This window comes from Cnephaeus nilssonii (genome assembly GCF_951640355.1).
Source record: "Cnephaeus nilssonii genome assembly, chromosome: 13".
Lineage (NCBI taxonomy): Eukaryota > Metazoa > Chordata > Mammalia > Chiroptera > Vespertilionidae > Cnephaeus > Cnephaeus nilssonii.
Genome location: NC_137084.1, coordinates 10808791 through 10825208, shown reverse-complemented (window position 1 = coordinate 10825208; position 16418 = coordinate 10808791). Strand labels below are relative to the sequence as shown.

At 42.7% G+C, this 16418-nt stretch overlaps 1 protein-coding gene across 1 annotated transcript in view; it reads right to left on the bottom strand.

Annotated features, from left to right (window-relative positions):
* IFTAP (intraflagellar transport associated protein) overlaps positions 1–16418 on the bottom strand; it is a 57358-nt gene that overhangs the window by 15499 nt on the left and 25441 nt on the right. The window contains exons 3-5 of the mRNA XM_079787013.1: positions 5473–5630; positions 3749–3820; positions 1183–1249 (exon numbers count right to left, since the gene is read on the bottom strand). Coding sequence (XP_079643139.1) covers positions 1183–1249; positions 3749–3820; positions 5473–5630 — 297 coding nt within the window. The remainder of the gene's footprint in view (positions 1–1182; positions 1250–3748; positions 3821–5472; positions 5631–16418) is intronic.

Below are 16418 nucleotides of genomic sequence, written 5' to 3'. Positions count from 1 at the left end.
GCCATCTTGTTGTGGCCATCTTGTGTCCACATGGGGGCAGGATCTTTGATCACATGGGGGCAGCTATATTGTGTGTTGCAGTGATGATCAATCTGCATAGTACTCTTTTATTAGATAGGATAGAGGCCTGGTGCATGGGTGGGGGCCAGCTGGTTTGCCCTGAAGGTGTCCTGGATCAGGGTGGGGTTCCCTTGGGGCATGGGGTGGCCTGAGCGAGGGGCCTGTGGTGGTTTGCAGGCCAGCCACGCCCCCTGGCAACCCAAGGGGAGGCCCTGGTGTCTGGAATTTATTTTCCTTCTACAATTGAAACTTTGTAGCCTGGAGCAGAGCCAAGCCTGCTGTTCCCTCCGGGGCGGCAGCCATCTCTGTGGCAGTTAATTCACCTTCTACAATTGAAACTTTGTAGCCTTAAGCGGGTGAGCCCGGCCAGGGTGTGCGGAAAGCTTTGCTTCCCCTGTTGCCAGCGGCAACCCTGGCCTGCTCTCTCAAGCTCCATTCTGCTGCCATTTGTTTGAATTTGTTTACCTTCTATAATTGAAACTTTGTAGCTTGAGTGGAGGCTTAGGCCTGCAACGGCTATGGAAAGCTTGGCTTGCTCTGTTACCTGGGAAACCTTGCTCTCTGTGGCTGTAGCCATCTTGGATCGGGTTAATTTGCATACTCGCCCTGATTGGTTGGTGGGCGTGACTTGGCTGATGGGTGTGGCTTGTGTAGCGGAGTGATGGTTAATTTGCATATTACCATTTTATTAGAGAGGATGATCAATTCTGATATTTATTTTTATTTTTATGATCAATTGATGTTCTATGTTTCATTCCAAAACAATCTCAATTTACAACGTGGTGCTTCTAAGAAATTGGGTTTGACTTAGATGACTTTACTTGAGAAAATCATTCAAAAATCAATAATATGGTATATCAGTGTGGGGAGGGGCAAAGGGAGAGCCGACATCTTTATTTCATTTAAGATGCAAGACTTTACAACCTTCAACAGGCTTTGACCTTTCCACTGAAATTTTTGTTATTGAAAAAGAAATTGCAGAACTCCAGTTTTCCCTGTTACAGGGAAGACGGAGATGGGATTGCCAGAAAAAGGAAAAAAAAGCTGCCTAAAGTATTACTTGTAGCTTCTAGAAAGAGGCCAGGCAGTTTAGAAAGAAAACAGAAGGCACAGAAGGCATACCCTTGCTCATTTGGGGCTTAATCTCTTCATCCATGTCCAAATCTTCCACTTCTAGGAAATTATCTACCTAGAAAAGGATTAACATTATTTTTATGCATATTAGACTTTTAAAAAAAGGCAATTAAGAATCAGTGAATCCACTTCCACAACACTCAAGTGAGCAACTGAACCCAATTTTCTCATTAACTTTTGAGTCCCAGCTAAAGGTCTTTGTGTTCACACTGCTTTCCCAGAGACATCTGAACGAAGCAGTAAATTTGGAAGTTGGCCTGGATTTTGCAGGCACCATAGTAAGATCTTTATACTGAAAGGGAAAAGAACCATCTGGGAAGTTCTTGAAAAGGGACTTTGTTCCAGATCTATCCCAGAATATATTCCACGGCCAAAATGGTCCAAAACAGTGTCTCTGCTTGTTGCTATTGTTTATTATTATTATTATTATTATTATTATTATTATTATTATTACTAGAGTTCCGGTGCACAAATTCATGCACAGTTGAGGTCCCTCTGAGTGGCCTGCAGGGATTAGGCCGAAATCGACAGTCCAATGCCACCTGCAGCTCCTACCTGCCACTACCACTCATCCCGGTCCCACTGCACCTGCCAGGGGCTCATGCCCAATCAGTCCCAATCAGGAGAGGATCACCAGCCATGAGCCCTGCATCTGGAGTCCTCCTGAGGGGAGTGGCCTATGGGATCCGGCTGAAACTGGCTCTCCAACATCCCCCGAGGGGTCCCGGATTGTGAGAGGGCACAGGCCAGGCCAAGGGACCCCACTGGTGCACGATCAGGCCAGGGAGGGACTGCGGGAGGGCTCCAGGGCATGTCTTGCTCAGTCCTGATTGGCTGGACCCCAGCAGCAAGCTAATATACCAGTCGGAGCGTCTGCCCCATGGTGGTCAGTGCACGTCATAGCAACTGGTCAACCAGTCCAGCAGTCACCAACCTTTTGGACTTCACGGACCACTAATGGTCCGCAGACCACCGGTTGGTGACTGCTGCTCCAAAGGTTTCCTTAAACCAGTGGTCGCAAGCCTTTCGGACCTCACGGACCACCAGTGGTCTGTGGACCACCGGTTGGCAATTGCTGGACCAGTCGACTGTCTTCCACCTGGTGGTCAGTGCACATCATACAGATTGGTTGAACGGCCTTAGAATATCATTAGTATATTACATTTTGATTGGTTGAACAGTTGACTGGTCACCAGACGACCGAACACTTAGAATATTAGGCTTTTATTATATAGGATTATTACTGCTGTTGTTGTTTTATTGCTTTTGCTTCTCAGGCAAATGATGGTGGTGGGTCTGGCTATTATTATAACAGCACACTTTTCACTGCAAAGAGCCAGAGAGTTAAAAAAAAAAAAAAAAAAGCAAGAAAGCAGGAGAGAATGGTTCATTCAAAACAAAATCATCCTGCCCTAGCCGGTTTGGCTCAGTGGATAGAGCGTCAGCCTGTGGACTGAAGGGTCCCAGGTTCGATTCCAGTCAAGGGCACGTACGTTGGTTGCAGGCTCCTGGCCTTGGTCAGGGGCGTGTGGGAGGCAACCAATATATGTGTCTCTCTCACATTGGTGTTTCTCTCTCTCTCCCTCTCCCTTCCACTCTCTCTAAAAATCAATGGAAAAAATATCCTCGGATAAGAATTTAAAAATAAAATAAAATAAAAATATCATTATTAAAAAAAAATCATCCTGCCCAGGTAAATCACAAAAAAAGGTGAGCAGGGCAAAAAAATCAAGTGTTCTCTCTTTTGAACAAATAAAACTGAAAATTACTTCAAAGGTTAAAAAAGCAGAGCAAATGACCTTTACAGACACAATAGCTACATTTCAATGAAAAACTATTCCACGAGGAGTAACTGCTTTCCACTGCAAGCTGACAATGAGACATTTCAGATTAACAAAATGGTAACATTTCAGACACCAAACTAATTCATCTCAGGAGAATATCAAAGAGTGTAAATAAGAAAATGATTTCACCACTGGCTCCAAGGAGACCTAGTAAAGGCATAATGTCAAAACACCTTTTATGCTTATGACCTGAAATATGTGCATAACAAAATGCCTTCAAATTGCAAATTTAGAACTCATAATTGGAATTCAAATTCTGCTTCTTTCAGCTCTATTTGTCAGGCCATGGCTCTTACAGAGGAATTTAAAAGGGTAGCTTCCAGGGCTTGTAAGTACAAAACTGCAGTGATTTCCTGGCATCCAAGTGACAGGAAAAATTTATCTTCCATATGCCAGTTTCAGTACTAAAATGGGAGAATCTGTTAAACCCTATTTCTCTTAATGGTATATGCTAAGGGGGACTAGAGCCACGTTTCCCTATCGAAGCACCCCTTCCATTTATTAAGCTTTGAGGGGGAAAGATCTGGAACGCAGCCAACCGGGCATAGTGTAACATTCTCAAACACAATTTTTTTTTTTTTAAGTATAAGGACAAAATCTGCTGAATTCTCCAACTTGTATGAGACAGCAAATGAGTCCTGTGGGCTTTTCTGATTTTATAGTTTTTTTGGGGGGTTTACCATGGAAACAAAAATTAAATCATGCCTTACCTTCAGCTTTCCTGCCCAATTCAGATCACCTTGAAAGGAACTGCCAACTTGTTGGCCTTCATCCAGCACCATCTGAAAAATACAGGGAAGACATATTGATGGGAAAATGGAACAACTGAAAATGAAGTAGCTGATCCTATAGCCCTTCAGACAATAAAACTTGCCTTCCAGCTTTTGTTAATTAGCGATGCATGATGAAACCATCCCTTCCGGTGAACCCTTGAAGGGCAAATCGGAAAATGCTAATACAACTTTGTCAAGTTATTAGAAAACAATGCGCCCTAACCGATTTGGCTCAGTGGATAGAGCTTCGGCCTGCGGACTGAAGGGTCCCGGGTTCGATTCTGGTCAAGGGCATGTACTTTGGTTGTGGGCACATCCCCAGTGTGAGGTGTGCAGGAGGCATCCGATCAATGATTCTCTCTCATTGATGTTTCTAACTCTCTATCCCTCTCCCTTCCTCTCTGTAAAAAAATCAATAAAAGAAAAGAAAAAATAAAGAAAACAATGCCACTGAACAATCTTTTGCATCCAACATTCTGGTCAAAGATTAAATAGATGATATAATTCCAGTGGCTAAAGGTGCTAGTAGATAGTGAATTCACTGGGGGAAAAGTTTCTGTCCCACAATTATCTATCTCTATATAGAGCCTCTGCTATAGTATAAGCACATTTCTAATGCAGAGATTTTTGTTCCCTTGGATAAAATCACAAATACAATCCTGTCCACAATATCATAGGGAAGACATGATAAAGCAAAAACTCAAATGGTTTAAAACATAGAACATTTTCCATGATTATATCTACTGTCTCGTCTTGATTTATAAGCAAAACCTGGACAACCTACAAAAATGTGTTTTGTAGTTTATCTAAGAAAATATACAGAAAATATTGCTGTTATTTTTAATGAAGAAAATCAATCTTTATGGTTTATTTCAACCTAAATAAAATATGCATTTGGTTTTAAAAAATAATAACGTTCACTTAGATTCCTTGATAGTTAAAAACCACAGCTAAGGATAATATGACTACAGTCTATTAAGTCTTGAAGGTTAGGGAGAGAGCATATAATATTCATTGCCCATATCCTGGAAAAAAAAAAACAAGATAACAGCTTCTACTTTAAGCTCGAAAGAGGTGAATCCAGAACAGGTAGAAGAAACTCCCATTTTACACAAAGAATTTAAAAAGGAATTCTTTGGTTCCTCACAGAGGACAAGTTAAAATGTATGTCAAGAAGAATTTGTAGATGGCAGATTCTTAAGAGGTTTTTCTTTTAGTTTTGTTTTTTTTAATCCTCACCTGAGGGTATGTTTACCAATTTTAGAGAGGGGGGAGGGGCAAAGAGAGAAAAACCTCGATTGAAACAGGTTAGTTGCCTCCCACACACACCCTGACCCAGGATTGAACCTGGAGCAGGAATCGAACCCGCAAACTTTCAGTGTATGGGATGATTTTCCAACCAACTGAGCACACCAGCCAGGCCGTTAAGAGGTTTTTAACAAAAATTGGGGATAACCAAGTTATCATCATAACCGGCTGTTAAAATCATACAATATAATAATGATTTTCAATAAAGTATCCCAATGACACTCCTTCTAGAATTTGGAGTCTGAGTTATTGGTCTAATAACTGTCCAGTGTCTCTGATGTTCTTCTGGATATTTTTTTAATTAATAAAGAATGTCTTTTCTCAGATTGTTTCTAAAAGTGCTATGGTATTACCTGCTCCTCTTCTGAAGACTGTGATGAAGTACGAAGAAAGATGGCTTTACTCCTAAGGCGGTGATCATTTGGTTCATTTTCATGAGTAAATTGTACTGAAATAAATATGTCTTCTGAAGATCTGGTTCCAAATAAGCCTCTTTGGGTCACTTTATCCTCTGAAATAATAAGTGACATGATATTGGAAAGCATCCACCACACCCAGTCTAGTTCATTTCCTGTTAAGAATCTTCCTTCCAAACAAAACAAAACAAAAAAAATAGTTTTCAAAGTAATCTATAAATGCAAAAAAGATAACACTATTTCATTTACTACACAAAAATATATGTTACGTGCTTACTACGTACCCAGCATTGTTCTCAGTCACTGTTAAAAGGTTGATAACTGATAACGTATAGTACTTTAAGTCTCTTTGGCATTACCTACCTCATTTTTTTTTCCTAAATTTGAGGGGGATTTTTTCTTATATGGAAGCAATATATGGAGGATTTTAGAAAATTTGTAAGATAAAACATAAAAATTTGAAAAGTACTCCTAGTAAGACAAAAAAGCTGCAACAACATTTTTCAGTGGTATTTTTCTCATATTTTTACCTATGCATTTTGTTTGAGGTAACACAGCTGGTAAACAGCAGAGTGGGGATTTGGATCCAGGCCTTCTGACTAAGAACCCATGCTCCTAACCACTGTCTATGCCACTTAGAATCATACCGCAGAGGAAAGGAATGGGTCCTTAGAAAATAGAAGAATGACATGAGAAAATAAAAAAATTCCAAAAAGAAGACAAAGGAGAAAAGTTTACAATAGCACAAAAAGAACCGAAGGTGCATGTTTCTTTCCAAAATAGAACTCATTTGCTGCAACCGCAATCGCAAATACAGGACTCCACATCAGTGCTCACTAGACAAGTGATAAAAGAGTCCAAAGAGACCAGGGGGCAGAAATCAAGATACTGTGAGGGTGGTAGAGTAAGGTTCCCTCCCCTTACAATACTCCACCATGAGACACAGGGACTGTTTCTTCTGTGAGCTCCTTAGGCAGGTATGTAACTGGAGGGGTTAGGAGATAGCCTAACCCAGTGAAGTGGCCGTGCTTGCTCTTGAGTTAGTTGCATGGCATGAAAATAGGTGAGAATCTCTCTGTTCTAATGATCATAGCCTGGTGCTAGTCCAGTCAGGATCCTTTGTTTGCTTCTGAATACCCATCATTGGTAGAATTAAAACTTATAGGGATGTCTAAAGGACATTAATGCTGAGATACTGTTGGGGAGCAGAGGTAAGATAACCTGGTGTATAATTATTAACTCAATCAGCCAGAGAGGCAAAACACAAATATTGATTGAATTTAGCGCTTTCTCTTTCAAAGGGTTATATTAGTAAATGACACACCCTCAGGCCAGCTCTCCCTACTGCCTCCTGCACCAACATCCATGGCTCCTAACAAGCCAGTACTGGGACAGGGGACCCCTTTGGCCTCAACATCCCATCAGCAACTCTGATGTGAAGCACTAGCTTGGGCTGCTGGGGTGCAGGGGCGGGGGGCGCTGGGTGAGTAGGGTAATGAGAGAGCTGCTCAGAATATTGCTGCCGTAATCAGCACTATGAAAGATCAGATAGGTGAGGAAGGAATCGTCTTAGGACTTATCCCCTCTGATGTCTTCCTCTTTTACAGCCACAAAGATGTCCTAAATCAGTCCTAGGGCAAAGATAAGCAGTGTAGTAGCAGGGTAGAGCGAAGTAGTCCTAAAAATGCTTGGAAACAGAAGTTCTCTGAGAAATGAAAGGGTTCCTCAAACTTCCTCAAAGTTAGAAGCAAGGCTTCCGGTGGCCACCTGCCATTCTCCAGTGCACTGTTCTAATACGCGGTGGAATTACTTCAGTTCTCTCTGTTTATCCTTTAAGGCCTGAACAGCCTAAATCTAGTATTTACTAAGACAATACTGTGTAGCCAGCACACTACTGAAACAGTCTATTGACTTAAATAGTTGAAAGGCGTTTAGTGAAACAGATGTTCCATAAGGACAGGTTCTACTTGTTCTCATATCACACAAGGTACTCCTCTGCCATTTCCAATAAAATAACCAGGGTATTTGACAGATAACCAGATGAAACTCCTTTGAAAGAAAGAGCAAAATATAATGAAGTCCCCACTTCTGATGCTGATGTTGAACTACTGGTGGGGACTCAGATCTAATAAAATTTCTTGTTCATGCTTTTAAAATTTCTTCTTTTTGGAAACATAAAACTTTCATTTTTAAAATATTATATGGGCAAAAAAAGGGGTACTGTAATAAATTGTAAATTCCTACCTGGGCAGATCGCGGTGGGTAGTCATGCCCACGCCTACAACTTCTTCAGAAAGGGGTGTAAGCCAGCCCTGCCCATTGTTCTGCATCTAGGTCAACACACCTTTGAAATGCCAGAGGTAATACCCCTTGAAGACATAACCACTCTCAACAGAGCACAGAATCTTAACTATCCTGGGATCCATTCCCTGCCTTGCTTTCTCCCACCTTCACTTAATCTTCCTTAAATTCCCTCGATAGCAAGTGCATAAAAGAAAATTGCAAACTGCTATTCTCCTATTCTCCTGAGGATTTGAGGTCTTGCTTCCTGGCAACTGTAAGTTTGGCTCAAATAAATTCTTATAAAAATTCTCTACAGGTTTGGATGTTCTTAGGTCAGCAAGAAGAAGATTCAGGAAAGAACTTGTTCTCTCTCCAATTGCTCCTACAGTTTAAGGCTCCTTCCTACACCTCACAGGAATACATACTATATCACTCCAAAGACCCAGAAGTGTTTCTTCCAAGGCTTTTATCACTTTCATAAAAAACAACAAATAATAAATCTCTCGGCAGAATGAGGTAGGAAAAGTTCGTTTTCAGTATGACAGTGTCAAAATGAATCCAAAGGGGCCTAAACCTGATGAGAGACCCTGCTTCCCAGAGTTGTCCTGGTGTCCTGGTGACAGTCCACATGAGCCACCCAAGTGTTTGTTTTCATCAGTCCTTTTTTCAGTATTTCAACTTGTCCCTAGTGTTCCTTACTTTGGAATAAATGAGACATAATTAATAAATAAAATTCTAACAGCAATATTTCAGAGAACAAGTAGGTTGTTCAGACCTGAAAGAGCATCTCTTTGGGCATTTCTCTTTATATAAAATATATATTTTTATTGATATCAGAGATGAAGGGAGGAGAGAGAGATAGAAACATCAATGATGAGAATCAATGATTGACTACCTACTGAATACCATCACCCCACACACTGGGGATCGATCCTGAAACACAGGCATGTGCCCTGATCAGGAATCAAACCGTGGCCTCCTGGTTCATAGGTTGATGCTCAACCACTGAGCCACACCAGCCAGGGTCTTTGGGCATTTCTGAGTCAAAACATCAATACAAGTGAAACAAATGTTTCTTAAAGGTTTTATTATTCTGAAGCAATGGAATTAAAAAAAATTATATACCAAGCATGCAAACTTCCAACAGATCTGCCTTACTAGCCCACACCAGCTGTACCTACAATGTCTAATTTCAGGCCAAAGCAAAAGGTTCCACTCCTTGAAAAACTGAAACTATTGATGCCTTGATAAATTAATACTAATCATACATTGATTATATGGCTTCCAGATGAAAGTGATCACTTTCAGAGAAGTCTGTTTTGAAAGAAACTCTTTAAAAACTCACATTCATCCATACAAGAGCCAAACCAGTGTCCATGTGCTGAGAAGCGTCGCCACCCTGGCAGGAGAGTTTTCCCAGATCAACACCGCCCTCATCAGAATTCAGGGCCAAGCCCTGTCAGCACCTCTGAGGCTCTGTTCTTCTGCACCGTGGTCAAGAGCAATATAAATCAAGAGCAGGTTCTCGGTCGCAAAGAGATACTGAATATGTTGCTGGAAGGAACGAAAAATTCATGGGGGAAATTTCTGTGCAACTCTGAGCAGTTGCAAAAGGCCTTGTGCAAAGAGAATAGGGGATAAGCAATCATGCCTATAACAAGGTTGGGTACTTTGAAAGTCATGGGGTGATTTCCACATTATACTCCTAGCCTAGAGCAATGTTTCTCTGGACAATAATATCTGCTCCTCATTTGTCCAGCCAAACCACTTCACTCAACTGCTTCTTGATCACATGCTACATGGTATCTGGCCTCCCCTGGAGCGACAGTCGTTAGGATTAAATAAGCAATTTAAAAACCAATCAATCATAAATCAGAATGAATCCAAAGAAGCTAAATTCAGCAGACCGATGTTTTGTCTAAATTCCCTTTGCAGTGCTCTGAATTCCACCTGTTTTATGTTCTTCATTGAAAGGGCACAGGGAGGAGAGGATTACTTCAGCCTGGCTAGTCGGGAGTAATCGCGCTTTCCCTGAGGCTGGGTGATAATTGACTCATTATTCACAGGCATAGCTCTCAAGCTGCAAATGCACAACCCAGGCGGGAAAAAACATGTGTCAAAAGCCCAAGGTGAGGGACACAATGGCAGGAAGTTGAAATTTTTCAATGTCCAGTGCTAGGCACTTACAGAGAGAAAAATGTTGAGTGTCAAGTTGCTGAAAGTTTCTTTTCAGGAAGAAAATCTGAGTGGCCATTGAGTTAAGCAACTCATTCCATCCAAAAGTTATATTCTGGGCATCAACCACATGCAAGGTGACAAAGATGGGTAAGAACCAGTCCTGTCCTCACAGAATTTACAAACTAGGAAGTTAAGCCAGGTATGCAAACCACCAAAACAGAACACAACTATGGCAGATGATACAAGGGAGGTGCCACGTTAAAGAATGGTGAAATCTCACGATCGGTTTGGGAAATCACAGAAGGCTTCACGCAGGCATGGGGCGTCTGAGCTGGGCTTTGCAACAAGCTACAATTTCAACAGGTGGACAGGGTGAGGAGTTCTCCCACAAAGGGAAAGCTGCATGAGCAAAGCCCCGAGTGGGAAAGCACAGAGCCTGAGAAGAGTCACCAAGTACTCCAGGGAGATGGAGGTAACACTTGGTGACAATGGAAGGGGTGATATTTGAAGGGCACGATGAAAACTCTGTACTTGACCCAGGCCTTTGGGCGTCACAGTGCTGTGCTCTCTCTCTCTGAAGAAGTGGATAGAATAGAGCAGAGTGGTTCAAATACTGGAGGTAGAAAGTACAGAGCAATTGTAGTCATCGGGGTGAGGCGTAAAGGGAGCCTCGGCAATGGGTTTAAGATTTAAAAAAACTCACAAAGTGAATTCTGTGTTTCTGAAACAGAAATGAAGACATTATCACCAAGTGCTTCTGTTCCCTCCCTCTAGATATCTCAGAATATTAACCTTATCTTTCCACTGCAATCTGAACTAGTCTTCTAGTTTAATTCGGCGTGACCTAGGTAACTTCTTTTTCTCTTAATTTCTGTGATGGTGGAAGTAGATAATACAGCATGTTTACAACTTGTCAAATAGGTTACAGATTGGTGCAAAGAGGCCACATGTATCACCTCACCTAGGGGTAAGCTCCTTCCCACCTAGGGTAAGCTCCTTCCCAACTGATCCAGTCAAGAGGCCACACGTATCACCCCACAAGGTAAACTCCTTCCTAACCGATCCAGTCAAGGCCACAGAAGGGAAGTGGCCCAGGGGGAGCAGATGCAGCATATTTCAGTACAGCTTCCCTTAGCTCCCAGAACCCCTAACAGAGTGACAGCTGCTGGTGACACTGTTATATAAATAAATGAAACTTTAGTTGAACCCTTACTGTAATTCAGATACTGATAATATAAATAAACATATATGTAATATATATGTGTGTGTTTATACATATATAATCATTTAATCCTAGTAACTAATCTATAAGGTTGAGGTTATTATATCCATCTTTCAGATGATAAATATGAAGCTCAGAGATTTTAAAGACCACCTAGTTGGGAAGTAGCAGAGATTAGACTAAAATCCTGATTGTCACTAATTCCCATGTTCTCAACTAATAATTATAGATAGATAGATGATAGATAGATAGATAGATAGATAGATAGATAGATGTTGATTATTATATAATTAATCTGTATAATTATGTATATATACTAGAGGCCCAGTGCACGAAATTCGTGCATGAGGGGGGAGTCCCTCAGCCCAGCCTGCACCCTCTCAATCCAGGATCCCTCGCACAATTTGGGACTGCTAGCTCCTAACCACTCACCTGCCTGCCTGCCTTATCACCCCTAACCACCTCTGCCTGCCGACCTGATCTCCCCTAACTGCCCCTACCTGCCGGCCTGATCACCCCTAACTGCCCTCCCCTGCTGGCCTGATCGCCCCCCAACTGCCCTCCTCTGCTGGCCTGATCACTCCCTAACTGCTCCCCCCTGCCGGCCTGATCACCCCTAGCCACCTCTGCCTCAGCCCCTGCCACCGTGGCTTTGTCCGGAAGGACGTCTGGAAGATGTCTGGTCTAATTAGCATATTACCCTTTTATTAGTATTGATAATAATCAACAGAAAAGTTCAGGAAGGATAAATACACCCATAGTTTATCTCTAAAACACAGGATTATGGTATTATTAATTAATTAATTTAGTATAGACATAGATAAGTCAGGGCTAATATGATTGTTCTGCTCCATAGTCATCCCAGAACCCAGGCTCCTTCTATCTTTCTGCTCTGCCATCCCTAGGGCACCACCCTTCTCCACATGGTCCAGGATGATACACCACCACACCCTTACTCCAAGCAAGAGGATGAATAAACAGAAGAACAAAGTGTGTACATCTGTTCCCTTCTGTTATGAAGGTGTGGTTTCAGCTACTGTATCGAGGAAGCACCAAAACAGAGCAGCTGAGACAAGAATTGTTTCTCTCTCTCATGTAACAGTTGAGGACAGGTGGCAGGCTCTGTTCCATGCGATGATCCAGGGATCAAGGTTAGTGAGGTGCTCAGCTATCCTCAGCACACGGCTTTCATTTCTGGGTCTAAGGAGTTGCTCCAATGATTGCCTATTTCCAGCCAGGGGAAGAGGAATTTTTAAAAAGAGTCCAGGACACGTATCTTAAAGATATGGCCCAGAAGTTATACACATCAGTCCCCTCACTTCTTATTGGCAAAAACATAGTCAAATGGCTATACCTAGCTGCAAAGGAGACTAAGACATGTAATTTTTATTTTGAATGGCCACGGAGTAGCTAAAAATTCTATTGCTATAGAAAGAGCATGACATTTTTTTTGTTTTCCTCTGTGTTTGGATGAGTATGTGTATTTTCTAATTTTGCTACCATGACCCTCCAAAATAAATTTTATTTGTACAAGTGAAGAAGCATTTCCTCCTAAATCTGCAATCTAGGGAGAATACCTACATGTATCTCTTCTTTCTTAAAAAATCTTTCTTAGAAATACTGAAGCAAAAATACATATATATGTAATATTTTACATTCACACTTTTTCTATTTTAGAATCAAAATTCCTTTAACTTTACGTCTCTCTTTTAAATCATAATTAACCTAATCATAAAAGTTTACACTTGAGTAAATTTTTTGAATTTACCAAGTACCTTCATGTATGAAATATATAACAGAAAAGGTACCAAAAGTAATGAAAGTACTGGAGGGGCATTTCCTAGAACTACATCAATAAGATGCCTCCATTGCCCATGTGGCCTCCCAAGACTCTTGCCTGTGCACTTGCTAATGGCAAATGCTCACAAAGAACCCAGTTCTTCAACAATAGAAGTCGCCAGGAGATTTCCCTGTGATGGAGTAACACTGGCCTGCAGACATGTGAACAGTAATCCTTCAGCTTGGCACAGAATGTATGCTGAACCAAAGTCTACCATAAAATTCTGTAACTATTATATTCTAGCCTCTGGATAAGAGATTAACAAAATCATAGTAGAATCATTCCTGTAACCCACAACACCATCAAAGTGACTTTTAAATAATATAAAATGGTTCCCTAGCCAGTTTGGCTCAATGGTTGGAGCATCGGCCCATGCCTAAAGGATCCCAGGTTCAATTCTGGTCAAGTGCATGTACCTGGGTTGCAGGCTTGATACCTGGCCCCGGTCAGGGCACATTCAGGAGGTAACCAATCGATGTGGCCCTCTCTCATCGATGTTTATCTCTCTTTCTCTGCCCCCTCCCTTCCACTCTCTAAAAATCATGGAGAAAATATCCTCAGGTGAGGATTAACATAGATAGATAGATAGATAGATAGATAGATAGATAGATAGATAGATAGATAGATAAAATGGTGACATGAAATGAAAAATTATATTTAAAGTAAAATAATTGTTGTTACCCTTTGAGAGGAGAGTGCAAAGAATTTCACAAAAGCTATGATTCTTCTTCCCAGGAAAATGAAATATTTAAAAAGCACAGAATTTTTGAGGAATTCATACATCTCCCCATACCCTCCTTGATCTCATTTAGGGTATATTTCTCACCGCTGGTCTGAAAGTCAAGGTTCCTGGGCTGCACACTAGAACTATGAGATCAAAATGTGGGGCTTAATCCCCAGGAATCTGCATTTTAATAAGCAGATCTCCCAGGTGACCTTTAAACATACTTAAGGTAAAAGTCCCATATAAAGAGTCCATGGGGTAGAATCTAAAAATTGAGAACAAAAAAGAAGTATCTAATACCTGATCTTTGTCAAAGCATATAAAATACCCTTGCCTGAAGGCCATGCGTAGACATACTATTTAATCCGTCCACCAGAGGCCAGTGTAGGATTAGTCCCTGAACTGTAGTCTTACTACACAATAGACACTATACATAGACACTATTCAATACATACTATACATAGTTGGTCTTAAGTACTTCAAGGAATATGTTTTGGACAACTAACATTGTAGATAGTATTTCACACTTTTTATATTGTAGATGCAAGATGTCTTAACCTTATGCCCCGCTCTTAAATCATAATAGTCCCCATAATCATAAAATTTTACACTTGAGTAAATCTTTAAAACTTACCAAGCACCTGTCATATATATATTTCCTCTGATCCTCACCACAACCATATGAGACACCCTGAGCAAGCAAAATTATCCCTGATTTACAGGTTCAGAAAGAATAAGTGACAGGCCTGTAGTCTCAAAGAAATAATAAGTGCCTGAAGTAGGCCTTCTGAATCCTAAGCTAGAATTGTGCCTTTTCCATTACTAGCCCTGCCCACAACGAATAAGAATTATAAGGGCACTAGACTAAACTCTTCATACAACTACATCCCTTCACCCCCAAATCATGCCCTTCTGTCTGCCTACACAAAGATGCGTCTACTTAAGACAACCTCTTTTACTCAAGTAGGTGGAAGAAAGTTAGAGGTGTAAATTTTTTATCTCTCCTTTTTTTTTTTTTTTAGAAAGCTCTTGGCTTATTTTTTTAAATATATTTTTATTGATTTCAGAGAAGAAGAGAGAGAGCTAGAGAGATAGAAACATCAATGATGAGAGAGAATCATTGATTGGCTGCCTCCTGCACATCCCCTACTGGGGGGGATCGAGCCCGCAATCTGGGCATGTACCCTTGGCCAGAATTGAACCTGGGACCCTTTAGTCCGCAGGCCAATGCTCTATCCACTGAGCCAAACTAGCTAGGGCTTTCTCTCTCCTTTCCAAATAAATGCTTCTTAGAAGTTTTCAAACTTTCTGAGGTAGAATAACCTCTTCTGCACAAAACTGTATAATCCAGGACTCATCCACTGGCATACAGCATTTGGGAATGCAAGAGCAGACCTAAATGCTACATGTCTTTCGTTCCCTCGTTCTTTCAGGGCACTCCAGAACATCCCCCAGGGGGAAAAAAAGCTTGAAGTAAAAAAAATAAAAAAGAAGAAGCAGTCTAAAAATTCACATTTCTTATCATTCTTACTAGAGTCCCGGTGCACGAAATTTGTGCACGGGGGGGGGGGGTGTCCCTCAGCCCAGCCTGCACCCACTCCAATCTGGACATCCCTCTCACAATCCAGGACTGCTGGCTCCCAACTGCTCGCCTGCCTGCCTTCCTGATTGCCCCTAACCGCTTCTGCCTGCCAGCCTGATCAACCCCTAACCACTCCCATGCCAGCCTGATTGATGCTTAACTGCTCCCCTGCCAGCCTGATTGCCCCTAACTGCCCTCCCCTGCTGGCCTGGTCCACCCCCAACTGCCCTCCCCTGCAGGCCTGGTCCCCCTCCCACAGCCCTCCCCTGCAGGCCTGGGTCCCCCCCAACTGCCCTTCCCTGCAGGCCCGGTTGCCCTCAACTTCCCTCCTCTGCTGGCCTGGTCACCCCTAACTGCCCTCCCCTGCAGGCTTGATTGCCCCCAACTGCTCTCCCCTGCAGGCCTGGTCCCCCCCCCCAACTGCCCTCCCCTGCAGGCCTGGTCCCCCCCCCAAACTGCCCTTCCCTGCAGGCCTGGTCCCCCCCCCACTGCCCTCCCCTGCAGGCCTGGGTCCCCCTCAACTGCCCTTCCCTGCAGGCCTGGTTGCCCCCAACTTCCCTCCTCTGCCGGCCTGGTCACCCCTAACTGCCCTCCCCTGCAGGCTTGATCGCCCCTAACTGCCCTCCCTTGCAGGCCTGGTCCCTCCCAACAGCCCTCCCCTGCTGGCCTGATTGCCCACAACTGCCCTCCCTTGCAGGCCTGGTCCCTCCTAACTGCCCTCCCCCGGCTGGCCATCTTGTGGCAGCCATCTTGTGTCCACATGGGGGCAGCCATCTTGTGTGTTGGAGTGACAGTCAATTTGCATATTACTCTTTTATTAGATAGGACAGGTGCCTGGTGCATGGGTGGGGGCCGGCCAGTTTGCCCTAAGGGTGTCCCGGATCAGGGTGGGGGTTCCCTTGGGGTGTGGGGCGGCCTGGCTGAGGGGCCTGTGGTGGTTTGCAGGCCAGCCATACCCCCTGGCGACCCAAGTAGAGGCCCTGGTATCTGGGATATATTTATCTTCTATAATTGAAACTTTGTAGCCTTGAGTGGAGGCCAGGGCTGGCCAGGA